General features: G+C 45.9%; 1 protein-coding gene across 1 annotated transcript; it reads left to right on the top strand.

The window, feature by feature from the left end:
- The first annotated feature begins 314 nt into the window (after positions 1–314).
- Positions 315–27,225, top strand: GARS1 (glycyl-tRNA synthetase 1). The gene is made up of 17 exons (XM_064639263.1): positions 315–491; positions 3,845–3,946; positions 6,806–6,908; positions 8,087–8,228; positions 9,205–9,293; positions 10,667–10,743; positions 12,423–12,568; positions 13,584–13,733; positions 15,227–15,389; positions 16,242–16,406; positions 18,668–18,780; positions 19,099–19,239; positions 20,508–20,593; positions 23,057–23,166; positions 24,482–24,575; positions 25,404–25,594; positions 26,877–27,225. Exons 1-17 carry the CDS (start codon positions 357–359, stop codon positions 27,000–27,002), a joined length of 2,133 nt encoding a protein of 710 aa, XP_064495333.1. The 5' UTR covers positions 315–356; the 3' UTR covers positions 27,003–27,225.
- The last annotated feature ends 286 nt before the right edge of the window (positions 27,226–27,511 follow it).

Consider the following 27,511-nt stretch of genomic DNA (forward strand, 5'->3'; position numbering starts at 1 on the left):
GCCGCTCCGCGCTCCCGCCGCTCCGCGCTCCCGCCGTTCCGCGCTCCCGCCGTTCCGCGCTCCCGCCGCGCGGGGGCGCAGCGCTCCCGGGGCTCCCGTGCGCGTCCCCGCCCCGCGTACGCGCGCGCGTGCTCCCCCTGCCGCCCGCCCGGCCCTTCCTTCTATCCCTTCCCATCCCATCCCATCCCACCTCATCCCTTCCCGTGCCGAATCTGCGGGCGCGGGCCCGTGCGGAAAGTGCCGCGCCGGGAGCCCGGCCGCGCTTTACCCCGGCCCCGATTTCATCATGCGGGGGGCGGGCGCCGCCGCCCCGGCTCCTCCTCCTCCTCCTCCCCCCCCGCCTCCTCCTCCCGCTCATGCCGCTTCTCGGTAGCGCCCTGCCCGCCCTGCTGCGCCGCCTCGCCCGCCCGCTCCGCTCCGCCGCCCCCGCCATGGACGGCCCGCAGGCCGAGGCGCTGCTGGCGCCGCTCCGGACCGCGGTGCGGCAGCAGGTAACGCGGCCCGGCCGAGGGGCGCCGGGCGGGGCTGCGGGAGGTGCCCCCCGTGTGTCCCCCGCACCCCGCGGTTTGCCCGCCCTGCCGAGGGGTCGCGGCGCAGCCCTGAGCTCACCCCCTCTCCCCACACCGGGCACTGCGGGGGGCTGGGCGGTCCCCACGGGTGTGCGCGGGGTCTCTGTCCGGGAGGGGTCCAGGGGGTGTCCCCGGGGTCTCTGTCCAGCGCTGGTCGCGGGTGAGGGTTCCCCGCTCAGCCCCGGCGGTCGGCGATGCGGGGGCGTCGTGTTCGGGTCCCCCCGGCCGGTCCTTTCCCCCTCCCCGCAGAGCTGGGTCTGCCCGGCTGAGCTGGGTCTGCCCGGCTGAGCTGGCTCTGTGCTCAGCCCACCTGGGTGTCCCCTCCCGGGCTGGCTGTGCCCGCTGTGCCCGAGCCAGCGCTCGCCGTGTCCTGGTTTACAGCCCTTCTCTGTGTGGAACAGCCCCCATATGTTTCCGCATCCCCTTGGGGGGGGGTGTCACACGGCGGTATGCCCCTTGGAGCTGAGTTTCTGTCGGGTTTTCGGAGGCAAATGACGTTCTTTAGAGTTGCATATTTGCCCGATGCAGTAAGGGAGGTTAATTCCTTTGCATATTTTCCATTTCATCATTCTCGTTTGTCTAGGTAGGTGCTGTCTCCTTTTAGCCGGGGCTGCATCACGTTCTCTTCCCGTCTCCCATCTTTAGCATCCCTCTTACCTGTGAAAGATTTGGTCGTCTTTCAATTTCCTGAGTAAATCTTGGTACCCTTTCTGTGACACTAATGGCAGTGGAGCTTGTGGAGTTCCCCTTCCTCCCTTCTTTACCTGTGCCCGTGTATTCCCCATGTGCCTCCTTTAAGTGGCTGAATCCATATTATTCTCCTTAGCTGCACGCATAGCTACGTGTGTGTCCCTTGTATCCGTGGATTTGTGCGTGTGTTTTCCCATTAAATGAGTGGATTTATGGCCCTCTAATTATGCCAGCACTTCAGTGAGTTTTTATTATGAATCACTGTACAGCATAATGCCTTGGCAAGGGAGCTTGTAAATAAAGCAATGATCTCTAGAACCAGCCAATTTATTTAGTTAAAATCCTGGGTGCTGTCATTTGCCTTTAAAGTATCGAGGCACCCCTTCTTTTCTGGGATTGAAACTGGAGTGTGGGGGTGCCAAGGGAAGGTTTGTGGGTAAATTTGTGTAGCTGGGGCTGCCCATATTGTGTTGTACAACTGACTGTAGTAATTCCCTGAGATGTTTGCCCAAGAGGGGAGGGAGAGGGAGTAACAAAGATTGGGGGTAGTTGATACCTCTCCATGCGGGAGGCTGTGTCTGTCAGCTCCAGGAGAAGGAGTTTAATTAAACCTAAGGGACTCTCAGCCTATGGAGAGTGAGCAGCGTATCTTCCTGCAGCAGTGCCTGATGCAATAAGCTGCCGTGATCCAGGGGTGGATCCCTTCTCTGCTTTGCTGGTCTGTGGGACAAAGCTGCAGCAAAATTTGCCACATCGAGTGCTGCTGTGCACTCCTCCTCTGGGCTGGGCTCGGGATCGGAGCTTTAATTAGACCAAGTCCTGTCAGCAAACGTAATTATTTGCCTCAGTTGTGTTGTTTTTTTTTTTTTCCCTCCTCCTTGCGTATGTCTGAGTGTGTCTTACTTATAGGTCAGGACAAAGAGTTGCTGTGTGCTGCTTTTGGATGCTCAGCAGTGAGCAGGGTGAGGGCTCTGTTGACTCAGCAGTAGCTGCTTTGCTGCTGCCTTGATGTTTTTCTGCTGCCGACCCCCTGGCTCAACAAAGGCAATTTGGACTTACTACTTTAAAAGAAAAAAAAAAAACAACAACAAAACCAAAACCCCAGATCAGATCCCTCCCTCTGCCACGTTACCCAGGAATGGCAGTTGGAGTCCTGAGCCCCAGAGTGAAACTTTCACGTTAGGGTACAAGTAGTTAACAGGAAGGAAACAGCAGATTTGTTCTGTTCTTGTAGCTCACGGGGTTAAGGAGCCTGACAGGATTCTTATTTTTGCTCCTTCTCTTTGAGTGTGTTTGTTTTAATGCAGTGCTCGGAGACTTCCTTCTTTTATTAATAAAATTAGCCTTTGAACCCCTCAGTCTCTGAAGTACTTTTAGTTTCTCTAATCTGATTACAGAATGGCAATCAGTATATTCTCTTCTCTTTACTTTCTAGGTTACCTGTAATATTAATGTCAGGAAAGCTCAGAATTTAGGAAAAAGCTGGTATTACGGGAATATTGTAATCACTATGGATAGTGGTTTTTTTTTTCCTTTTTCCGTCATGTTCAGTGGAGAAGTGCAAGATGCAAGAAAAATGCTGAACTTGGAGCATCCCATTTTTAGAACATCCCACTTGACATATCTGTGCTTTTTCCTCCAGCTCCTTTGTCCTTCCCAGTAATTCAATATAGATCTTGGTTTTGGTGATGAAGAGTGGACTCAAAGGAAGACTTTTAATTCATTTATCTCCGGGTTCAGTGACAAGCTGGGCATGACTGCTGAGGATCATGCTCAGAAAAGAATGGTGTTGGGTGTATAGGGGTTGAGCACTTCCCTGGGATGAAAGGGGAGAATCATCCCACAGGGCAGAGAGACCTTTGTGGAACTGTAACAAGGTGATGGTGGTTTGACTCACGACAAGATCTTGGTGTAAGCCCACTGCAGGGTTTTGCTGCTCTGAAATATTTAGGTTTTGTTTTCTTTTCTTTCCAAGGGTATTTTTATTTTTTGTTGACTTTGTTCTCTCTCAAAGTTAGTGAACAGGTTTTAAAAATAATAGTTTTTATAGATCATGCAGTGCCTTCTTTGCTCAGACATTAGGCTAAGAGTGTCTGTCTTCTGGGAGACCTTCTGAAAATTTGTGTCCTTACTGCTCTGTTTCGATCAGACAGGACAGAGAAAAAGAAGGCTGAAATGGTCATAAGTCTTGAAGAAAAAGGAAGGGGTAGAAGGAAGAGAAGCCTTGTTACTGAGTGGGAGAGCACAAAGCCTGTGCTCACCATCTGAGAATCCACTTAGTGCATCCTCAAAGACATAAATCATGAATTTGTGGAAATCCGCTGTACACAGAGGAGTATATTTACACACTGAGGTTTAATAGCAGATCTGGGATTTCACAATAGTGGGGGGTGGTTGAATTTCTCTAGTGATGTTTACTTCTGCGAACTCTCAAATGCTTAAGTGTTTCTCACTTGCAGCCTCTGGAGACCTGTGTGGAGAGTGGGAAGGCCGGACAAAACCCTCCTTTTGGATTACCAGGGGAGCTGGAAGAAGGAGAGGTCTTCAAAGAATGAATCTATACATGGTTCTTTGTCTCTTTCTAGGGAGAGCTGGTAAGGAAGCTGAAGGAAGAGAAAGCTCCCCAGGTGGATATAGACAGAGCTGTAGCAGAGCTCAAAGCTCGGAAGAGGGTTCTAGAAGCAAAGGTGAGTCTGGAAATGAAATTTTCAGTCCCCCAACCTTGTCTGAAAAGCCTTGAAATCTCTACTTACTTCTCTTTCGCAGGATTGGTTTGGGCTAAACAGTTTCAGTAGGGTAGACTGTTTAAAACACTTCTGAAGTAGTTTGCAGGTTTCCAACTTTGTGGCAATTTCATTCTCTATCTCTTGCACTACTTTCTTTTAGCATTAAGTCAGCGTGCAAACAAATAAATATGAGTTCATATTGAGGTGGTCTGTAATCAAAGCTGAACTTGAGTGTATATGTCACTAGTCTTTGTTTGCTGTATAGATTTTTTTTGTGCCCAGTGAGAGCATGTGCTGTTCACTGTAGTGAGTTTCTGTCTTCAGATTCTTTGTGCAGCACTGAAATTCCCAGACTGGCGTGGAACGTGTTTATTTAGAAATAATTTCCTTTGATGCAGTTTAAACAAAGTTTGTGGAGGCATTTCAAGTAGCCCATGGCTTTCCTCAGCCTTAAAGAGAGGGGTGGATTGAAATTGTGTCCCCTTTTTTAAATGCAGTTGTGCTCTGAAAAGTGTTCATGCAAATGAGATGGTGGAACTTGAAGTTTGTTTTGCCTCTATATCAATAAACAAGTAAAATGCACTTCTTTATCCTGTGAGCTTTCCTTCCCTTTCCAGACTGAAACAACAAAAAGAAACTCTTGAAGCTGAAAAACAGTCAGGTGTGCAGATTCACCCAGGAAACTGATTTGTATTTCATATCAAAATGATTGTAGCTGTGCTTTGGTGGTACTCTTAAAAATGAACAAATTAATAAATAAATGCACCGCTGCTTACAAGCTGCCTTACTGTGAGAATGTGAGTGCACCTGAAGTGACCCTGTTTGCCCTACAGGGTCATATGACACGAACAGGTGCTGCTCTCTGCCAGGTCTGGGGTTGTGGCTGCCTGTTTGCACACATTTAACCCAAGCAAATGTCATTTTTACTTAGTACTCATCATAGACCTGTGCTCTGAAACGATTGCACTGACAGCCAGGTCATCCTGGAGTAAACAGTATCTAAGTGTTTTTCCAGTTTTGTTTCCCAACCCTCAGAACTTGGAGAGATGTAGCCAGGCAGGTTGGGAGTCCTGGGATCCCTGAGAGCCCCACCTTTGTGTTGGGGCAATGCAGGGTGCAGTGTGGAGGTGTGCTCAGCACTTACACAATTTGTGAGGGCTGGCAGTGCAGGAGTGACCTTGCAAAGGCAGCATCTGCCCTTGTGAGTGCAGCACTCCAGGATGGGAGTGTGTCCCTCCTGATGGTGTTCCCAGCAAGGCAGCACAGTCACTTGCACCTTTTGGGAGAGGCAGCACTGTGAGTGTTTGCTTTAGCAGCTGCTGGTGGTTTTCAGTCCCTGTGATTCCTACTTAAAGACAGCAGAACAGCTCTGAATCTGAATCTTTGAGCAGGGCAGAGCAGTTAAGTGTTTAAAATTCCTTGGTTTATGTCCTGAAACCATAAGTCAGTAGATGATTCTGCTCTCATACAGGGTCTTTCTTCCCCTTGAAGGCTAACACAGGCACTTCTGCCTTCTATTTATGAATACATTTATGTTTATAAACACATGCTTCTCTGACATCTGCACAGTTCGGGAACTATTCTCTTTAGGTAGTAGAAGGGGTCTGCAAAATTCCATACCTGCTCCAGTTACTGCTGTGCTGCTGCCATTCCTCCCTGCCAGTTCAGAACTGGGCTGTGTCACTGCTGCTCTCCTTCTGTCCCTCTCTGGGAAAAAACCATCCTGTGTGTTAGGAAACCCTGGTCACCCAAATGGGATGCTCTGCTTTTAGGCAGAGTCTGCCAGGTGGATTCCCATCCAGATCCTGCTCTGGTACTTGCTGTCACGTGTGTTCTCTGTCTGTCTTTGACTCTTCCTGTCTCTCATACAAAGTTATTCCTTGGCTTCTGCTTATCCATGGGAGCAGAAGAGGTACAGTGCTTTAAAATTAGACCACGCTTGTTTGTCTTTGAAGATGTTAAAAAAAGTTTGAAATAAATGGACATACAATACTTTTAGTTACCAAAGAGCTGTTCAAAATGATGTTGTGAGACACTTAAGATGATCTGAATTTATTGAACTTCTTGCCTTAACTGTGCTTTAAATTATCAAAACACCTTCCTTGAAGAAAATCTTTCAGGTTTGCTGACCTCACTCATAAATTTGCAAAAATCATTTAATTTTTCAGATAAAACAGTGAGTCTGCTGTAAAACATTTTCAAAGTACCTAGTCAGGGCAATAAGGCACTCTGTAACTAAATTTTCTGAGTGCAGGGGGGCATATTTATGAAATATATTTACATTTTGCAAATAGATATTCCCTGTACAAGTACCTAAATACACCCCTTTGTCAGAGCACAGCAGTGAGGGTGCTTGTAATCTCCATAGTCAAAATTCTTTCATGTGAGGAGCACTTTACTGAAAGATTCATATATGCCAAGAGTTAGATGTGTGTAGCCTGAGCTGGTGGCTTGAAGCTCTTTTTATAGTCAGGCGAGGGAAATAGGTCAGAAGAATTGCTTTGGAAATTGGCATTTCTTTGCAGTGATTGTGAAGAAAGCTGAGGATAACTAGCCCGGGCTTAGCTGTCTGAAAGTTAGGTCATGAGTCCACCTCGAGTGTCTGAAGTGCTGCATTCAGACAATGATGTTCATAAGTGAGCACTTGAATCCCAGTGGGACCATTCCTCCTTGGAAAATGAGCATGTTGGCAGGATACCTCTGCTTCAAAATGGTCTTTACAGACTTTTGAGTCATAGTGGCGAGTGGAGAGGATTTCCAGGGAGTTTGTCCTGCCAGAAACAGGAGCTACTCACTGATTTTGGTTTGCTTGGCTTACAGGAACTGGCCCTACAGCCCAAAGATGACATCGTGGACAGAGTTAAGATGGAAGACACTCTGAAAAGGAGGTTTTTCTATGATCAAGCCTTTTCTATTTATGGAGGTATGGGTTTGAAGAATTTTACATTTTATTCCCCTTGGGCTGATGTTCTGGTCTTTCTGGCTGGATGAAATGCTGTACTCGTGCAGTGTTATATTAATGCAACATAAAAGAATTTTTTTTTTTTAAGGTTGGCTTTAACTTTCTGGTTTGAGTCTGTAAGCCTTTCAAAAGTTCCCCCTTTCCGAAGTCTTTGGGCTGAAATTTTGTCTTTTCCTTTCTGAATGTAAATGAGTGGACTTCAGGGTGCATGTTCTGAGCATTTCATTGTAGTAGGTGGTGTCTTTGCAGAGGGATAGGGTGTTTTGGCATTTAAGGGGGTGATCAGCTTATTTCTTCAAACATTCTTGTCTATTTGAGCTTTTCCTGGCAAGATAATCACAGACTGACAGAATATTCTGAGTTGGAAGGGCCCCACAAGGCTCATCAAGTCCAGCTCTTAAGTGAATGGCCCACATGGTGATCAATAATGCTCAAATCCACTGTGACCTTTAGAACCTGTTACCCTAGTGACCTTTGTCAATGAACTTTATGGCACAGGTGAATAAATGTGGCTGTTAAATCTCTTCAGATGGCTGATAGGAGCATCTCAGGGGGCAGCACAATGCCTGGATGGTTATTGCTCTTTCACCTAAGATACTAAAATAAACATTCTGGGTTGTTTTATTGGCTTTTTCTGTTCCCTTTTTTTTTTTTTTTTTGCTTTGTGGCTAAACTGCTGATTGACAGATGTGTGTTATTACTGACAATAACATATTGCTTTGGCTTGTGCATGATCACTACTTCTGTATTCAGATTCCTCCTTCAGAGAGCTTGCTCCCACAAAACTCTTCACAAAATATAATCCACTGGTGGAGGGAGTGTGGATTTTAGAGTTGTTGGTTGCAGATATTTATCAGTTGCAGCTTCTGCCACCCCAGTGCTGTGCAGCTGAACTGGGCTGGTTTGTGTACAGGGTGGTCTGTGGGTGCTTCATAGAGTTTATTTTCAGCCTTTATGCCATGGGTCTGGATAGAAGGAGCTCTCTGCAGTGAACCACATCCCATAGTCTGCTCAGCACAGGGAAGCTGAGTTGCTCAGAACAGGATGGAAACACTGAGGAGGGAGGACACCTGCTCCAAACAGTGCAGGTTCATACAGTCTTACACCAACCACACTTTTTCCCCTCTTTCTCTTTGCAGGTGTCAGTGGTCTGTATGACTTTGGGCCTGTTGGGTGTGCTTTGAAGAACAACATCATCCAAGCATGGAGACATCACTTTATTCAGGAAGAGCAGATCCTGGAGATTGACTGCACCATGCTCACACCAGAGCCAGTTCTGAAGTAAATACGGGTCTTTTTCCCTCCAGCATGTCTTTTCTGGTCATAGTTGCTTTTTACTATGTAAAATTCAGTAAAATTACCCACAGGGATCTTGAGATTGGGTCACCCAATTTCATACCTTGCTGCAGTGCAAAATAATTAGATCCCAGTGCACAGCTCAGTGTGAGAAGCTGTTGTTCCATAAATCAGGGGAAACAGCAGTACTCATGTCTGACAATGTCTCCTAGCGGTCCCATTAGGTAAGCAATTGTCATTATTCCTTTTTTCTAAGAGTTGAAGAAGACAGAAAAATGGATTAGGTGGCTTGCCTAAACCTGGGGCACCTGTGTCCTAGTTTAGGACAGTGGCCTGACCATCCTTCCCTCCTCTGTGAAGGGGTGACCCCATTCAGTGTGTTAACTGAGCTCTGAAGGCAGATGATGCTTCTGTAGCCCTGGGGATCAAAGGCCTCTCTTTATCCACAGACCAGGTAGAGGGACCATCTTTCCAGGGTGAGAACAGAGTTCTGACTCTGGACCCTTTCACCTACGTGTCTCCACTAAGACCACCACAGGTTTGCTAAATATATCAGGAACTTTTGAACTCAGACCTGAGCCAATTGTGCTGCTTTGTGTGGGTTGTGGTGTAACAGGCAGAAGCTTTCATGAATCCCTGGTTTAAAATACTGGGAATCTGTCTACCTGAATTACTGGTTGCTCCTCACAACTGCAGCTGTCTTGTTTTGATCACAGTGCAGTTCCTAAAGGCACTAAGTGTCATCTTAAGATTTAAGATTTAGGTGTATTGATACTTCTCACAGATCAGATTTTCTGTGGGATGGTGCTCTTTAACGTGACTCTTTCATCTGAAGCAGGAGTGAGCCTGCAGTTTGAGCGTGTAGTTTGAAGGATAATGGTCTGTCCTCTGGGATCACACAGTACCTGGGGCTATCTGGTGGCAGCTGTCATGTTCCTTTTTTTTGTATCATCTCTTCTAGGACTTCTGGCCATGTAGACAAGTTTGCTGACTTCATGGTGAAAGATGTGAAAAATGGGGAATGTTTTCGTGCCGATCATCTCTTGAAAGGTTTGACTTTGTTCCAAGGCTGGGTGGGCTTCCAGTGTGCAAACATTGGAAACGAGAATCCTCCTCAAGGAAGGCCTGTGGATATAGCCAGTCTTTCATACTTGTGTTTGTAGTTAGATAATCATACCATGCTGAAGATCCCATAAGTTCTGTGAGTGTCTTAAATGAGGTCCAGGATCTCTAGTGAAAACATAGTCGTGTCCCTTTTTGTGAAATCCAGTGTCATCAGGCCCTAAAAGATTACTGTGTTTAAGCTGAGAGCCCCCTGTATAACAAGATTACTGTTCTCTACTGTATTCTGGTCTTGGCTTTCTTGAGTTTCAGTTGCTTTTTATTCAGTACTCAGAAATTATTTAATGATGATATAAAGAGTCAGAGCATGTTTTTCCCATGCAAAGGTCAATTACACGGCAGTTGCTGACTAACGTGTGTACCTTAGAAATAGACTTCAGGCATTTCTTAGGTCTGCAAAGCCCTCACACTTCTTTCTAATTATTGATGAAAATTTGTTTAAAAACAAACGAAAAAATGACACGAGTCTTAGAAATAAAAAACCTATTTGAAAACTTTTTCACGTATGGCTCCATTGTGAGAGGGAGGATTGTTCCGCTTTCTGTTTAAGTAGTTTGTGCTCTCTAGTTTTTGAGCCTTTTCCTTGGAATTTAAGCACGTGGAACAAGCTGTATTGGCATTAAAGCAGTTTTCATAATACTCATTTAGAATTATTTTTTTTTTTTTAGTTAAAAAAGCCTCAAAAGGAGCCCATCAAACCTCTGCCTCCTGTGCTGAACAGCCTCATAAACAAGCGTGTCCCTGTCTGTTCTGCAGCCCATCCCTGCTGAGCAGCCACCTGCTGTTACTGCCAAACTGAACTGTTACTGACTAAAAAGTCAAACTGCTTTTTTCAAACAAGAGTGGGAAGGCTTGGCATCACTGCCTGCCTTTGTGTCTCCCAGAGGATGTTGTGCTGTGCAGTGGAATGCAGTCTGACCCCACTGTACCAACTCCCTATGTGCCTCTGTGTGTTGGGATAAAATTAGCCTTGCTGGCTCAGAATCACCCATTGCCTTTAATTTCTGTCTGTATAGAAAGGAAACAAGGAGAAAGGGACTGCAAAGCCATTGCTGGGGTTTAAGGAAATAATATTGGAAAGAAACTAGATAAGGACCTGTTGCTTTCCCTCTGGCACATCAATACAGTTGAACTGTAGACCACTATTGCCCTGATGACATGAGTGGAATTACCCCAATGGACACTGTCAAGACAATTTGTGGAGATACACCTGTGCTGGAGGATCCTCCTGATTTGTCAGGCTTTAGAGTGGGGTCACTGATGGAGTTTCAATATTAACTCATGACCTGCTTTTGTTACAGCTCACCTGCAAAAGCTGATGTCTGACAAGAAGTGCACGGCAGAGAAAAAGGCAGAAATGGAAAATGTTCTAACACAGGTAGGTGCCTGCACAAGGAGGTGGATGCTTCAGGGAGGTGTGTGTGACAAGGGAGGTGCAATGCACCGAGTCCAGAGGCAGTGTCCATTTTCTGTTCCTGAGGATGCTCAGAAGTGTTGACCTCAGAGATACATGTTGGGCTTTACATGGTCCCAAGTACTGAAAACTTACTTGTTAATAAATGCTGTGAGCTTGCTGGTTAATTATATCTCCCTCCTACTGTTTTGGAGAGTTATTGCTATTATATTAGTCTCTTGAGTGTTGGATTGGTAGGGCTGAAGCTCAGTCTTTGGAGCTGGCCTGCTCTGTTCCACTTCACACCCTGGCACAAAGCCTTTAGCTTTGTCAATCCCTCACTGCTGGATTGTCATGCAAAGGAACAGAGATGGATGAGAAGTTTTGTCAGGGTTCTCTGAATCAGCTCAGCACTGAATTGGTGTGTTTTGAAGTTGTCTCAGCTTTGAAGCCCTTGAGATTTGTTCCTCTATCACCCTGCACAGATCTTTCCTGTGTTTGCCGTGAGAATAGTCGGTGCTCAGGCTGACATTCCAGAGCAGCTGCACAGACATTTGCCTTTCTTCTTTTCCATTTGTTTTTCTTACTTTCTTTTAAATGTTTGCTCTCATGACTTCTAGGAGAAATGCTTCCAGAGCTATGCACAGAATGAATGCTTTCTTCCAGAAAGAGAAACTTTTTTTGCTGGTGGTTTGCATCACTGAGCAGCTGTCATTAGGATTTCCATACTATAAAGCTGAACACTGACCATCCTTTAGGGAAATCTCTCTATTAATAAACTCTTTTTATATCCTGTTTCTCTGATACATGAAGTATCGTGACAATTTTTTTTGAGCTCATTTGGTTTTAAACTTGAGTGTTAAATTATTGCTGCTCTGTTCATTATAGATACTTTGAAGTACTGGAACTACATTTAAAGGTACATATGGAAAAAGCTGGTACATGAACAAAACAATGTCAGAAATCATGTTCTTGTGCAGTTAGGTTGCAATTAGATCAGTGGTTCTACTACTGCTTGATTTCCAGGGTAAAGGGAAAGTAGGTTCCTTGAAGGGGCTGGTGTTATCCCACTTGTTAAAGAGTCTGGTCATTACCAAGTTATTTTTAGAGGAAATGGAAAATCTCTCACCAAGAAGCCTTGAGCTGTAGATTGGCTCTATTTAGATGAAATGCAGAGTAGCTCTAAAAGAGCATCTGATGCATAGCTTGAATATTGTGTTTCATGCAGCAGAAGAAAGAGAAATTAATGCAAACAAAGCCCTGCAGAAATTTTAGCTTTCTTCTCCCTCATTGCTCTGTTTTTTTGTTCCCAACTCAGAGCTCCCCATGTTTTAGCTGAAGCTGTTTAAAAGAAGCTTCTGGTGGGTGGTGGTGCAGTCCCAGTGACTTTTCTTCTGCTTTACACCCACTCTTGTGCTCAGACTTCCTGTGCTTTGACTGAATCCTGGACCTCTATTACTAAAATGGATTTGCAAATGTGCAAAGTGTTCTTTTGTCACTGTCTCAAGCTTTAGCTTGCTTGAAAATTTATGTTAAATAGGCATATTATTTTGAGCAGGTGATTCAGAACTGTGGATCATGCTCAGTAAAAAATGAAGAGGACATTATTGATTCCTGTTATCTTGTCTAGTAATTAAAATTATTGTCTTGTGTTTTGCTATTAGTTGGACAATTATGGCCAGCAAGAACTTGCAGATCTCTTTGTGAACTACAATGTGAAGTCACCTGTCACTGGGAATGATCTGTCCCCTCCTGTTTCTTTCAATCTAATGTTCAAGACCTCCATTGGGCCTGGAGGAAACATGCCTGGGTAGGTTCTAATCTCCTTCTGATCATACTCTCCCTGCTTTATAGATCACTTGGAATAAAAATGAAATCTCTTTAGTAACCTTCCCTTGCCTTTCAGCCCCAGCCTTCTCTGGCAGTTTATCATTCCTTGTGCTCTTGGTGAAAGGCAGGAGAAACAAGAGGCTGTTGCAGAATCCTGAAAGTACTTGAAGCACCCAGAACACGTGGATCCCAGCTGTGCCCTTGCTGGTTGGAGTAGTTTCCATAGAGCCAGTTAACACTGGGCCTGCAGATGTCAGTGGCTTCTTGGCTGTAGAAAACCTACTTCAGGGTACCTGTTTGAGGATGAGGTTACTCAGCAGGGCGATCCAGTGGTAGCATAATTTACATGTGTAAGAGTGTAGGGGTTGTTGTCCTGAGCTGGGATCTCTGAAACTAAAACCAAAACCTTCGCTGAAGAGTAGAGAATATAATTCTTGCTGCCTGTGCTCTGGAATGGGATAAAAGCTACGTGTTGTATGTGTTCTCCAGTGTAGTATGAGAAATAGCCTGTGTAGGTTGTATTTTCTGGGGAAGTCACAAATCACTGTAGGGGTTGTAGGGGCCTTACACTGAACCCCCTCAGTGCTGTAGTCATGGTTTGCCTCCAAAATCCATGTTTGTAAGAAGGCTGGTGCAGCACAGGTGTACATAGGAAAGGCAGGGAGGCTGCATTCCCTGTGACCTCCTTGATGTCACTGTCCACTGTATTTCATTCAAAACCCCTTTTTCCACTCCATGCTTGCATCTCAAAACCAGCCAAGTCATCCAGTTTACTTTTGAGAGTAACTGTGGAGTGCAGTGTTTGGGCTACAGCTGATGCTGGGAGTTTTTCCTCCCCTTCAGTCTATTGCTTCATTGCTTCGTGTCTGGAGTTAAGACTCAAGAGAAAGAGTACCACCTTTAAGTTTGGTAGTAACTGTGTTTTTCTTTAATCCCTGCTTTCCCCACCCACCCTTTTACCTTCCTGATTTTTCCTCTCCCCCATTTCATTTCAGCTATCTGAGGCCAGAAACTGCACAGGGAATATTCCTCAACTTCAAGCGTCTCCTGGAGTTTAACCAAGGCAAACTGCCTTTTGCTGCTGCCCAGATTGGAAATTCCTTCCGAAATGAAATCTCACCCCGCTCCGGCCTTATCAGAGTGAGGTACTGCAAACTTCCTCTTTCAGCAGAAGGGTACCAGGGAGCTGATGGCACCTCCCTTTTGTTTCTGTGTTGGCACAGGATTGTTTCACTTTAGTGCTTTCTCCCAGAGGAATCCTGATTATGTGGCTAGTGAGTCTTGGGGTTCACAGAGGAACTCCTAGTTAGGTTTTAAGTACAGAATTCTATCGTAATGGCTTGGGAGAAGTAAAATCTGAAATAGTTGTCGTATTAGAAATAAACTCAGTTTGAATGACAGAATTTGGCCCCATCATAGAATGAATCATGTTAAAGGTAGCTGTGTTCTCTACAGGACTTTGCTTGTTTAATTATGTTCATGCAATATACTTTTAAACTGAAATCAAAATGTGGTTGGCCTTGCAGCAATATTTCCTTGTCTCAGTCCTGCAGATTCTGCAGTTCTACAGGTTGTTACAGAGAGGAAGTTGTGAGGTAACCTGACTCAGGACCTGTGTTTGTGTCACGAGATGAGTCGATCAGGAAAGCTGAGGTTTATTGAGAATTCCTTTCAGTTCTATCTCTGGATAAAAGTGATTGTTGCGTTTCGTTAGGGATAATCTCTGTATTTTAACTGAACTATTCTGATTGGTAATCTCTTCCATATAATCTGGAACAAGAGCTGCCATGCACAGCCAGTATGTGTTGTAAACTTGGTGATGGATTAATGTGGTGCCACAAATGTCAGTGAGAGGCAGTGGCATTGTTAACATGAAGGGAACTCTTTGGAATTTTCTCAGTCCTCCTGTTCTCTTTTGCACATCTGGAAATGAGAACTTTTCTCACTGGAATAATTTTCAATCAAATATAAATGATACGCTTGTGGCACATTTATTGGAGACTGTTATTGTGCAGTCACAGCAAATTAGATCCTGATGTCTGTGATTTACATTTAATTATTACCTAGAGCTTTTTTAAAGGTTCTTGATAATGAACTAATTCAATGGAAAGTGATTTCAAGAAAGAAGGCTCAGAATCAATCTGTGAATATAGATGTATTAAAGACAAGTTCTTAAAACAGACTGCACACCGTTGCTGAGTGTAGCAGTTCCATTACCTTCAAGAAATTATCACCTCACCTGGTTATTTTTGGCACCTCTGACATGAGTTAAGGCTGCTGAATTAATCAGTGGATTAGTCTTCATTGACCTTGTAGGGAACAAATACTTGTACTGTGAGCATCACAGCAGTCTGGAAAAAGTCTCCAGAGAACTTCTGGAAGCATTTCCAAAGGTGGTATTCCCTGCTCTGATTCACCCTGATGTTAACCGCGGCCTGGAGACATCTAGATGATTTTGCAGAAAGTTTTATTAGGAATTTGAAGATGAAACTAAATCCAGGGGGATAAGACTGGTTCATGTTCCAGTCTGTACATTGTCCTGGCTCTGGGTTTGTGTAAGCTCTTAAACCACTGACTTGCTTGTGAGAGGCTGTGGCTAATGCTAAAATATTTAACACGCACTTGTTTGTTTTCACAGGGAATTCACCATGGCAGAAATTGAGCACTTTGTGGATCCCAGCGAGAAAAACCACCCCAAGTTTCAGAACGTGGCAGATCTCAACATCCTGCTGTACTCTGCCAAGGCCCAGGTCAGCGGGCAGTCTGCCCACGTGATGCGGCTGGGAGACGCTGTCCAACAGGTAACCTTCCTCTTGCAAGCACCTGCAGCTTTGGAATATTGCTCCCAAGGCTGAGGTTATAGACTGTTGTGTTGGTGCCAGCTGGGGTTTGCTCCCAGATTTAAGAGCAGGTTCTCTTCAGGGAATCAGTGTCACTGAGATCCAAGCCTGGCCCTTGTAACCAGTAAAGAAAGGATGCGGGTGGTGCTGGGATAGTGGTTAGAGGTTAAGCTCTACTCTTAGCTTGTGGCAAGGAATGTTAATACCAGCATTAACTGGGAATCTCAGTACTCAGCTGCTGACCCCCCAAGGCTTGCACATTGAGGTTTTACTACCTGATTCATCCAATTATGAATGGGTAGGTTTTCCAACCCCCTCTGCCCCAGCCCGCCAAAACCCCAATGAAAAAAAAAAAGCCAAATAAAAAAAGCACCGAAACACTGCCCCCCAAAACCTAAACAAACCAAAAAACCTCAAAACTAAAAAAAAAAACCAAAACAGAAGAACACCACCCCCCTATTTTATTACAGCTTTGAGCTGTAGGGTGCAGCTGTTGTAGTGACTGCACTGCTGCACACAGTGGGGCATTTACAAGTAGGTGATCTTCACCTACTTGTGAGTGATGAGTGAGTGATGAGTCTCAATACTCAACAGACTCAGAGAACAATAACTGTTTGTTCAGAGAGTGCCAGTGGCAAGAGGTGGATTTGAAAAGATGTAGTAGTTTCAGGGGAGGCACAGTACTTCACCACAGGCAGGGGCAAGAAGTTCTGTCTGTAACGTGTCAGGTCATCTGCAGAGGCACAACAAATCATGGCATTGCTTCCTTAGGAATTAATGTGAGTCTTTTCTTCCCGCTTCTTCCCTCTCCAGGGTGTGATCAATAACTCCGTTCTCGGTTACTTCATTGGCAGAATCTACCTCTTCCTTACAAAGGTCGGCGTGTCCCCGGAGAAGCTGCGCTTCCGACAGCACATGGAGAATGAGATGGCTCATTATGCCTGTGACTGCTGGGATGCAGAGTCCAAAACATCCTATGTAAGTGGCAAAGGGAAAACAGCTCTCCCTGTGCAGATCTGGTTTATTTCTTGCTTCTTAAAAATTAGGGCTGTCAGTCTGATGTGTCTGTCCAGTCCCATGTTGGCCTGAACACACTTAGTGCAGTGGAAATATTCTGAATCCAGGGCTAAGGGGACTGGTCAGCTCCCTGCAGTGCACTTGCATTAAGTTTATGAACTGTTCATGCTGCTTTTGTAGGTCCAGACTCCTTTACTGGAGCCTGAAGTAGCCTGGGGACGTTTCACTGGTTGAAATCCATCTGGAATGAAAGGAAACAGAGTCCTAGTGCTTTCCCAAGACTTAAACCCCTGTAACAGCAGTGGGGAAGGATTTGTTTTGCTAGAGGCGTTACTCCAGGGCAGATTTCTTCCTGCCTGAATGCTTGGTCATCCTTTCCCTCTTCCAAGCTGTGAGAAATGAGTTCACTCCTGCCAGTTCAGACAGCTGGTGCTGGGAGAAAAATTCCTAAAGACTTTTTTATCATCTTCCTGCTGAGTCATTGAAAGCTTTTTGGTTCAGGCCTTGTTGAGTGCTTATTCTCTTGTATTGTTGGTTGGATTTAGGCTTACCACTAGGGATGTTTTGTTACAGCTATTTAGAGGAATAGCAGCCAGTGAAGTTCTACCAAACTTAAGGTTAGGAAAAAACCTCCTGCATTTCAGATGGGTGATTTGTCTTCCTGTAGAAAAGACCTGTAGAAACAACTGGAATTGCTTCCTCTGAATGTCCGTAGCTGACTTCTGTAAGTTCACAGCCTCTCTTCCCAGCCTGCCCAAAACTGGACATGTGTGAGCCAGACCACGTAAATAAGATTATTAAACTTTGCAAGCCTTGTCATGGATCAGGACAACTCTCACAGAGCAGTGTGTCCTAACCCAGAAGTGAGCACATCAATCCCAGGGGTGTGACAAAATCACCTTGTGAGCTGGACCCTACTTTGGTTTGTCACTTAACTCTACCAAAAATGTTTATACCAACTTGCAGCACTCAGTAGTAAGAAGTGAACTGCTCTGAGTAGCTTAAAATCTATTCTATAAAGTTACTGCGTAGAATGGTTTGGGTTAAGGGATCTTAAAAGATCCAATGCCCCTTCCATGGGCAGGGACACCTTCCACTATCCCAGGTTGCTCCAAGCTCCATCCAACCTGGCCTTGGACACTTTCAGGGATGGGGCAGCCACAGCTTCTCTGGGCAACCTGTGCCAGGGCCTCCCCACCCTCACAGTGAATAATTCCTTCCTAATATCTGATCCAATCCTGCCCCCTGTCAGTTTGAATCTATTCCCCCTTGTCCTGTCACTCCATGCCCTTGTCAAAAGTTCCTCTCCAACTCTCCTGTAGTCCCTTTAGGTACTGGAAGGGGTTCTAAGGTCTCCCTGGAGCCTTCCCTTCTGGACAGGCTGGACAACCACATTAACCTGGATTTTGTGTTTTCTCGGAAGTACCTGTAGTACCCTAGTGGTTTAATTTGTGTAAAAATTCCTCAAGATGTTCTGGAACACCACAATTTTTCAAGCACAGGGATTTCTTCTGTTCACACACCCTTCCTGACACTCTGCTATGTCACTGCAGGCTGGAAAACCACACAGCATCTGGTTGCCTGTGTGTCCATACTGATGTGACAGAGTGGATGGGGAGCAGCTGAGGAGCCTTTTCTTATACAGGACTGTCTTTTAGAAAATCCAGAGGGAGGTTGTATTTGCTGCAATTATTAGAAAGCTTCATCAATTCTGTGTGAATGGCGATGAGATTCCTCCTTGCCAGACATGCTGAAATGTTGAAAGGAGAGCTTCCCTTGCATGGGATCTGTGTCCTACCAGCTTGTAAGCCAGGCTTTTGGCCATTCTGATGTGGCTGGTTTCCTGCTGTCTGTTCCATGCTTGGGAGCAGGGAACACCCTGGGGCCATGATGTCTGTGTGCCTGTGGCATGTGAGTGACAGAGCTGTGTGCTCTGGCCCCAGCCTTGAGCTGTTGGCACAGGGCTGTGCTCTGCCAAGCCATGTGGAAAACCTGGCCCTGAACACAGGCACTGGTTACATGACTGATTGTTTCCTCTGGAAACAAATGGAATCACTCAAATGAAGGGACAACTAGTGAGCGAGGGCTGCTTATTGTAACAGAGCTAATTATGTAGAAAAAACAGTCATGGGAGCAGGGAGGGCTTAGGGGTGAATAAACATATTTGATGGTTAAGTGGGCAAAAAAGTGAGTTGGTGAAAGCCTCCATTCTGTTTTTCCAGGGTTGGATTGAGATCGTTGGCTGTGCTGATCGCTCCTGCTATGACCTTTCCTGCCATGCCCGCGCCACCAAAGTCCCTCTTATAGCTGAGAAGCTTCTCAAAGAACCTATATCCTTTCAGAATAAACCAAATTCTCTTGAAGTGAGAAGTGATTTGATGTTTTGGGGAGCTGCACAGCTCTAATTAAAGTTACATCTGTAACTTTAGCAAGGAAACCTGGAGCTACAGAGCAGCATCACTTTGGGAAGTAACCTGCAAAGATTTGAGCTTGTGGGTACTTTTTATTGTTCCTTTCCTCTCTTGGAGGGAAATTCCTTAATCCAGAGAAGGAGGAGATTTGTTTGTGTTGTGCAGCAATTAGCTTTGACATAATGAAAGAACCAGGCCCTGCTTTCTGTCCTCACAGGCTCCTTAACTGCCTTGTACAGAACAGTCAACGTTGTTCAGTTTGAGGCAAATAAGGGAGCCATTGGCAAAGCTTATAAGAAGGATGCCAAGGTGGTGATGGAATACCTTTCCATGTGTGACGAGTGTTACATCACCGAGATGGAGCAGCTGCTCAACGAGAAAGGGTGAGCTGGTTGTGTGTTTGTGTGTGGTACCTTCCTCTGACGCCTCTGCTGTGGGTTCCTAAAGTGCTGCTGGATTCATTTGAGCCTCCTGAAACCACCTTCCTCATGAGAGCAGGCTGTGTGGATCGTCTGAAATGTTTTGGTGCTGTCCCTTGCACTAGTCATTGCTGGTCATCCATCAATATATATTGTGGTGTATGCACATAAATCAAATATTTGTTTATTTGTGTGGGAATGAGCTTTAGCAGGATCATCCCAGGAGAGAGAGACTTCAGTGAAATGGTGAGTGTTTACCAGCTTCCCTGCTCTGGTTTGAGAGTTGACCAGGACTGCCAGATGGTTTTAAACTTCAATTTTAAAATGAGTAAAATAATTCTGTGATTAATGGAACACAGTTAATGGAAAATACTTAAATGAGAACCAAAACTTGTGTGAGTATCCTCCAGTGTTCACTGAGCTGCTTTAGGACCTCTTGCAGCCTTTGACTTACTGGGGCAGGAATTTGTGTAGGTTTTTCCTTAACCTGGCTGCCTGCATTCCTAACACACGCAGAACTGAAAATATAAGAGGTCTTTACAGTTGTCAAATTTGGCTGAAGCAGGTCAACAGCTGTATATGTTATGAGAAAGCTAATGGTGCAGTAATAAAAAAATCAACTTCATTTCCTGCCTGAAACAGTACAAGCTGTAGGATTAATGAATACGCTCCAAAATGGTAACATTTACATTTTTCTTTTTTTCCCTGAGCTAAGATTGATTTCATTTGCATCTCTATGAGTGCGGAAGTGTAGAAAAGCAGCAGAGAGACCATTGCAGGATATGGTGTACACACATCAAACCTGGGAGGAAGTGAATTTAGTCCATCCTGAATCTCACTGAAACGATTCAATAGATGAGTTACAAGCAATATCCTGGTTTTATTGATAGTAAAGTCTGCAGCCAGTGCCTGATTTGTGTTCCTCTCTTTTTCTCTTTAGTGTATGTGCTTCATCCTGAGCGTTTTCCATTTCCTAACTGAGTTTGCTTCAGGCTGTTAACCACAACTAAGTTCACTGTGATTATGAAAATGGTTGCTTTTAATGTACATGCAGTAATTTTATTATTAATGCAAATTTCTTTTAATGGGTGTGCTACATGTTTCTTTCATCTCTGGGGTTTGCCCTGGCTTCTGTCATCCCACTCTTACAGTCAACCAACTGATGCAATTAAGGAAATACAACTTGTTTGTTTATTGTTGTAGCTTTTGAGTGACCTCTCTTTCCTTTGCAGGGAATTCACTGTTGAAACTGAAGGGAAAACTTTTAAATTAACAAAGGACATGGTTACTGTGAAGAGATTTCAGAAAACATTACATGGTAAATTTGTATCTTTGTTGTTTGATCATCAACAATAAGAGGCAGATCAGGATACACTTTGAGTGTGATACACTTTATTAGTGGGTTTGTCCTGTTAATATTGTATCACAGCACAGGAAAAATGCCAGATGTGATTTCCTTGAAATCTGACTGTTTGAGTTGGAAAGCTTTCACACAGCAGTGGGATTTCAGTGACCATCGATTTGGGCCTGTTTCCCAGCTTGTTGCCTGGTCTGGTCACCCATTAATAGACTTTGAGTGAGGTATTATAGCCACACTGCTCCAGTTGCATATTCCAGGATTTGTGAGGTCCCCTGTGGTGCTGTGAACCAGCTGTTGCAGTGATGGAGGATCTGGGAAGGTTTGGGAGCTTTCATCTTGGTGTCCACTGCGGTGCAGCACATGGGCTGTGACAGGCTGCTGGAAGGGCTCCCTGCAGAGCCCTGTGCTCAGAGCTCCTCTTGTCACTCTGCTGCCTGGAGCCAGGTCCCCTGGCATCTGCCAGCCCTCCAGGCTGCCCTCCTGACCAGACTCTGCCAGCTCACAAGTCCAGTCAGTTCCTCTGGTAGTGGATAATCACACCAGCTTTGCTCAGTGATGGCATCTCCACAGAGCTTTTGTCCTGGTATGGGAAATGAGGGTAATTTTCTCAAATGCCCCCATTTAGTTCCTCAAAGAAGTCTTGTCTTTCCAGCCACCTCTGTAAGCACCTCACCCAAGGTCATTTGGGAAGCTTTTGACAGAGCTGGAGACTGAGGTAGAGTTTTCCCCAGCTCGTACTGTAACTAGTGGATCATCCTGCCCCAGGCTGAGAACGTAAGTGCTTGTAGGAGGGAGTAGAGCAACTTGTGCAGAATATATTTGTTCTTGCAGCTGCTGAGCCACTGAGATGTCCAGATGCCTTTCAGTCAGCACATGCTACTGCTGTGCCAGGCTTTGCTTTATCACAACTTCAAAGAAGGAGTCAGAGTTGTTAATGAGGGCCAGCAAGTAGAACCCCAGCTGCTGGTTTTCCTTTAGATTTGAACATTTGGCAGTTTGCCTGCTGTCTGCAAACAGAAGGGAAAACTTAGTTTCCCTCTCTTTTGTCTTGAAAATGGGTTGGTCAGTGCACAGATAAAACAAGATCGTCCTGTGCTGTGTCCTGCTCTGGGGTCCCCAATATAAAAAGGACATGGACCTGCTGGAGTGTGTCCAGAGGAGGCCACAGAGATGCTCCAAGGGCTGGAGCACCTCTGCTCTGAAGACAGACTGAGAGAGCTGGGATTGTTCAGCCTGGAGAAGAGAAGGTTTCATGGAGGCCTGAGAGCCCCTTCCAGTGCCTAAAGGGGCTCTTAAGAGAGCTGGAGATGGACTTTGGAGAAAGGCATGGAGTGATGGGACAAGGGGTAATGGCTTTAAACTGAAGGAGGACAGGTTTAGGTTAGATATTAGAAATTCTTTACTGAGAGGGTGCTGAGGCACTTGAACAGGTTGCCCAGAGCAGTAGTGATTGCCCCATCCCTGGAAGTGTCCAAGGCCAGGTTGGACAGGGCTTGAAGTAACCTAGTCTAGTGGAAGATGTCCCTGCCCATGGACAGGGTTTGGAACTAGATGATCTTTAGGACTCTTCAGCAAGGTGAAAGTTCCACCCTGGGCTGGGTGCTTAATTGAGAGGACTGTTCTCCCATCACAGAGAGTGGGAGGCCAGTTGGGATGCAGTGCTGGAGAGCTGGATCCTACCCTTGATCTTCAGGAGCAGCTGATGCCTGTTTCTTCTCCAACAGCAATCAGAGCTTTTTGTAAAGAGCTGCTCTTTCTGGACAGGGCAGCTGTCCCTGAGCTCCTTTCATACACAGAAGGGAGAAGGGGGGAAAAAGCCTCTGATGAACAGGTGGCAAAGACTGGAGAGAATGACGGGTGCATAGTAACATCACATCACATCTGCTGAGGGGTTTTGTGAACACAAACTAGTTTATCCTTGTTCTTCCCCTCATGATACATTGCAAGGGGATGGAGAATAGGGAGGGTGTCATTGCCCTGCCATCATCCAGGCTGTTTGGCATGGCTTTGGTCTGTGCCAAACAGCACCCCCAGACAACGCCTGGACATGGTGTGTGGCTTGGTGTGGAGCAGGGACTGTTCCCAGTGAACAGTTTGGATGAGGTTTTGCTGTTGTGAAGTGGAAGAGGGTTTATCTGCATGGATGAAAGTTGTGCAGTGTTATTTGCTCTTGGGGCCAGAGGTAGTGTCCTGAGTTGTTTTTTTTTTTACAGCCTAAATACATTCTGTACGTGGACTAAGTCCAAATCTCTATTTCAGGTAAATACCTGAATGTAGAGCAGAAATGTTTAACCTTTTATTTCCATGCGCTCAGATACATGTAATCAGAACTTCTGAGCAGAAAGACAGCATCAGTAACCACATTTTTTTCCTGTGTATAAATCCATGTTTAATGATGACGTGTGTTATTTTGTGTTCCAGTGGAAGAAATCGTCCCAAATGTAATTGAACCCTCATTTGGTATTGGAAGGATCATGTACACAGTGTTTGAACACACATTCCGCATCCGGGAAGGAGACGAGCAGAGAACGGTGAGCTTTCCTGCGGCTGGGCCTCGGCTTAAACCACCTGGCATCCAGGGAAAGGGCTAAAATAAGAGAGCACAATACCCAGTGGAGATGGGAGAGCCCAGGTGGGCTGTAGGGTTGCTGTTTTTGCCAGCACACGTGTCATTTTTACATGCGCCCTCAGAGCGTTCTGGGGCCGTGTGTGCATGAAGCTCCCGCTGTGTTGCTGCCAAGGGGGTGAGAAATTCCTCCTTCTGGATTCACACTTGGCAGTGTCCCATTGCTCAGAGAAAGGCATCTCTTCAGTGTTTAATTTCCTTTCTTTCTGCTGCTTTTCCTGGAATCGTAGTTCCATGCAGCAGGGCAGACAATGGACTAACTGTTTCCTCAGTGCCTTGTGAAATTCAACCTTCTCTGATTCTGAGCAACCCTAAAACCTTGGCCTGAAGCTTTGCTGTAGCAGGGGCCAGTGTGTGTTACATCCAGAGCACCAGCCTCTTCCAGCCAGTGCCCGAATGTGGTGCTCTGTGCCCTTGCTGGTGGCCCATGGGAAGCTGGCTGGAAATCTGACCCCAGTTCTTTTTCATTGTTTCTGGCTGCTAAACTGTGGTAAAGAAATGTAACAGTGCTCCTTCATGTGCTACAGGATGTGATACAGTTATGAGTGGGGGAAATGAAGTTCGGGAGCCCAGAGTTGGGACACAGTTGACTTTCAATCCCAAACTGCTCATGAAATATATTAGACTTAACTGCTCTTCTAATACCCATTTACTTTCTGTGTAGTGTAGGCTGCTCTGTATTCTGGTACGTCTCATATGCATAACTTCTGTCCCTTTGAGGCCTTACTGATTGCCAGGAAAAAAGTTATTATTTTCCCTCACTTTTGGCACATTTTTGTTTTCTGAGAGTGTCTGTGGAGGGTGCTAAAAGCGTTTGAGCTGCATATGCTTCATATGCATGGAGTCTCTCAAACAGGGTGTTTGGTTTAGACTGTGCATAAGAATAAATCTCCTGGAAAGACCCCTCTGCCCTTCATTTTTCTGTAATTCAGATAAGGTTAAATTTTTTCAGGAGGGCTCTGGTAGACCTCTTTTGGTGGGAAGTAACTTTTAGCTTCAGGAGATAAGGAGGGATGGAGGACAGCTGGAGAAAACCAGTCCTTCAATGCTGTGAGCTGCTACTGCTGGGCCTTGAATGCTGATGTCTTAAGAGAAGGCCACTGACTCCCCTGGAACAGTCACCCTGCCTCCAGCCTCAGTCAGAGCTTATTCTCACCTCCTAAGAGTCTGACCTAACGATTAAACTTGTATTTATTTGTGCTTTTTCTCTTTTTCCTTAGTTCTTCAGCTTCCCAGCTGTTGTGGCACCGTTCAAGTGCTCCGTTCTTCCTCTGAGCCAGAATCAGGAATTCATGCCTTTTGTCAAGGAATTATGTAAGTGTGTTAAGCACTGTGGGTCTGATGGGGATGTGCACTGGGAAGAGAGGGAGAAAATTGCATTGGGAGAAAATATAGGGATAAAATAGCGGTGGGAACCCATGGCTCTCACACATGCAAAGGGAACATTGTTTACTTACACCAGCTGAGTTGGTTGGTATCCATAACCTTTGGGTATCCATCAAACTCTTCATCTTCCCTCAAAACACCCAACACCATGAGCTTTCCTGTGTTGGTTTGCAGTGTAAAAGACATTTCTTTTTTTCCTGCTGTGTCAAAAATAAATCTTTCCCACTGCTTGGGAGAAGCTGTCTGGAACAGTGTGTGGGGGGGTTGTATGTTCTTTTGTTATTAAAGTTTTCTCTGCTTTTATTGGCCAGCTAATTTACTGACTCTGTCCCAGAGCTGCTGAGCCTCCAACCATTCTGTAAAACTGCCCACTGGTAGTGGGCATCATGATGAAGGATAGGAACCATAAAAAATGGAATACATGAAGGAAAGGGGGTTGCATGTCAGACAGTGCCTTTTGCTGTTGGTGCCAGTTCTGCCTGGGACCTTGTCTCCCTGTGCTGAACATCCCCCATCACACGTGAGGCTGGTGTGGTTTGGAGTTAAAGCGGAGTTGTGGGACCGTAGTCTTGACAGAGACTGGGACACTGGATATTCTGTCAAAGTAAAATTGAGGGTCTGTGATGCTGCTTGAAACCGGGACACGTGGAGCCTCCCTTCAGGGAGCGCCGTGAGGATACAGGAGGCCTGTTCCAGGGTTCTGTTGCCTGCTAAGCGTGTAACGAGTCATGGTGATCTCCCTTGTCTTCCTTGCAGCTGAAGCACTCACCAGGAACGGCATCTCTCACAAGGTGGATGACTCCTCGGGCTCCATCGGCCGGCGCTACGCCAGGACTGACGAGATCGGAGTGGCCTTCGGGATCACCATCGACTTCGACACCGTGAACCGGACGCCTCACACGGCCACCCTGCGCGACCGCGACTCCATGCGCCAGATCCGCGCCGAGGTGAGGGGCAGGGGGCAGGTTTGGCTGCTGGCAGAGCCAGGTGTGTTCCTGGCATTACCTGCTGTTCCTGATCCAGCAGTGGTGCTCTGTGGGAGCTGCCTCCAGCTCTGCAGGGGATTTAGCTGCTCTGAGAAGTCCCCGGGGCAGAGACACCGGTCAGACGGAAGATACAGGCCCTGCTGATGAAATGAGGAGAAGCTTTTGTTTTTCTTGAATGCAGAAGTGTTGATCTTACCTGAAAGCCATGCTTGTGCTGATTGCACTGCTCTTTAGAGTGGCTCTTAAGGAGTGAAGGCTGCTGAGTAGAAGCATTAGCTGGGTTGTGTCTGGCTTTCAAAGGCAGGGCTCCTCTGAATCCACAGGCACCAAAAGGCAGATGTTTGCTTGCTTGTTGCCTTACAACTTCTTTCCTGCTGGTGTTGCCTGTGCAGCATCAGAGAAGCTGATGAACCATTCCCCAAAAGCCACACCTGCCCTAAGTGTGCTCCACTGGTGTGGCCATAGTACTGGAATGACAAACCTCCCTGTGGTGGTCTCTGCCTGTGAGCAGAACTGCTCAGAGCTGTGGATGGGCAGTCTTGAGGGTTTTGTGTTTTTCTTCTCTCACTGGTGCCCTTCTCTCCCTGGCCAGTTTGATTCCTGAAGGAGGAGGAGGTGGTGCTCACCTGTGAGGCTAAGTTGTAGTTTGCTCTGTACAGAAGCACCTGGGGCTGCTGAGCTGGCAGGGTGTTTGGCTCAGTGCCAGTTCCTCAGGGCACCTACCTCTCTCTGTATCCACCTGGGTGAGCTCTCACTGCCCAGCACCAGAGATGAGACTTTGTTTTCCTTCAATTCTTGCAAATTTTCTGGTTTCTGGCCCATACTTTACACCATGACAGTGGGCTGTGGGGAGCGAGGAAAAGATTGGCAGCTTATTCTATGCTGGTCTTACAGTAGATAAGGCTTGGCTAAATCCTGGCTTACAGCACCTTTTGGTTGTGTGTGTTGAATTTTTTTCCCTTCCAAAACTCTAGCACAACATTACCAGGGATGAACCTTGCTGTGGCCCACCACAGTGACAGTTGCATTTCCCTCATGGATCACCCTGATAACTGAGACAACTGAGACTGTCATTTAAGATGTTATAACTAATGGTTTTCTCCCGAGAAATGATCCTCCAGAAGATGCCTTGTACCTCTTCTGTTGCTGATGTAAAAACTACCCACATTCTCCCAAATACCCAACAGAGCAGCTTGATTTTGTTGACTTGGTGTTTCTTATGTCTTTGTGGCTTTGCCTGCAGATCTCTGAACTCCCTGCCATCATCCGTGACCTGGCCAACGGTTATCTCACCTGGGCTGACGTTGAGGCAAAGTATCCACAGTTTGAGGGACAAGAGACTGGCAAAAAGGACACAATAGAGGAATAAAGAAAAGGACCTTAAGTGAAATCCTGTCAAATGTCCTCTTTTTACTGTTCATGTTAATATGAAATAAACTTACTGTGTATTATTCGAAGCTGCATTGTTGGTGCACACAGGGACTATTTGGGTTTTTTTCTTTTCCTCGATTGCTGCCCGGATTTAAAACTTTAACAACTGAAATAATTGCAGTCTGAGTTGAAGGTGTTATGAATAAAAACGCCATTATCTATGCCTGCTTCTCTGTGTTCCTGCAGCCGTGTACTTTCTTCAGAATTACTTTTTTCCTCCTCTTTTTTTGCCCTCCATCTTAGGGCTGTGGGTGTTACAGGCTCGTTGCAGCCCCTCAAGAAGCCAGGATCATACAGGGTTTCATCTGGATTAAGATCACTTTGGACTCTTGTGCAAGATGGTACCAGTTGCTTGGCCTCGTGTCCATGATCAGGTGTCAGTCCTTCCTTCACCACTGCACTGTGCTTCAGGCAGCCACCTTCAGAGATGGGATCAGTGCTTTCTTT

This window comes from Pseudopipra pipra, chromosome 1, assembly GCF_036250125.1.
Source record: "Pseudopipra pipra isolate bDixPip1 chromosome 1, bDixPip1.hap1, whole genome shotgun sequence".
Taxonomy (NCBI): domain Eukaryota; kingdom Metazoa; phylum Chordata; class Aves; order Passeriformes; family Pipridae; genus Pseudopipra; species Pseudopipra pipra.

What these genes read in the sequence shown, in the direction of transcription:
- GARS1 (XM_064639263.1), top strand. Translation starts at nt 357, where the DNA reads ATGCCGCTTCTCGGTAGCGCCCTGCCCGCCCTGCTGCGCCGCCTCGCC. An exon ending in ACACCAGAGCCAGTTCTGAA is followed by an intron (nt 8,229 to 9,204) that starts GTAAATACGGGT and finishes CATCTCTTCTAG; the next exon opens with GACTTCTGGCCATGTAGACA. An exon ending in TGGAAAATGTTCTAACACAG is followed by an intron (nt 10,744 to 12,422) that starts GTAGGTGCCTGC and finishes TTTTGCTATTAG; the next exon opens with TTGGACAATTATGGCCAGCA.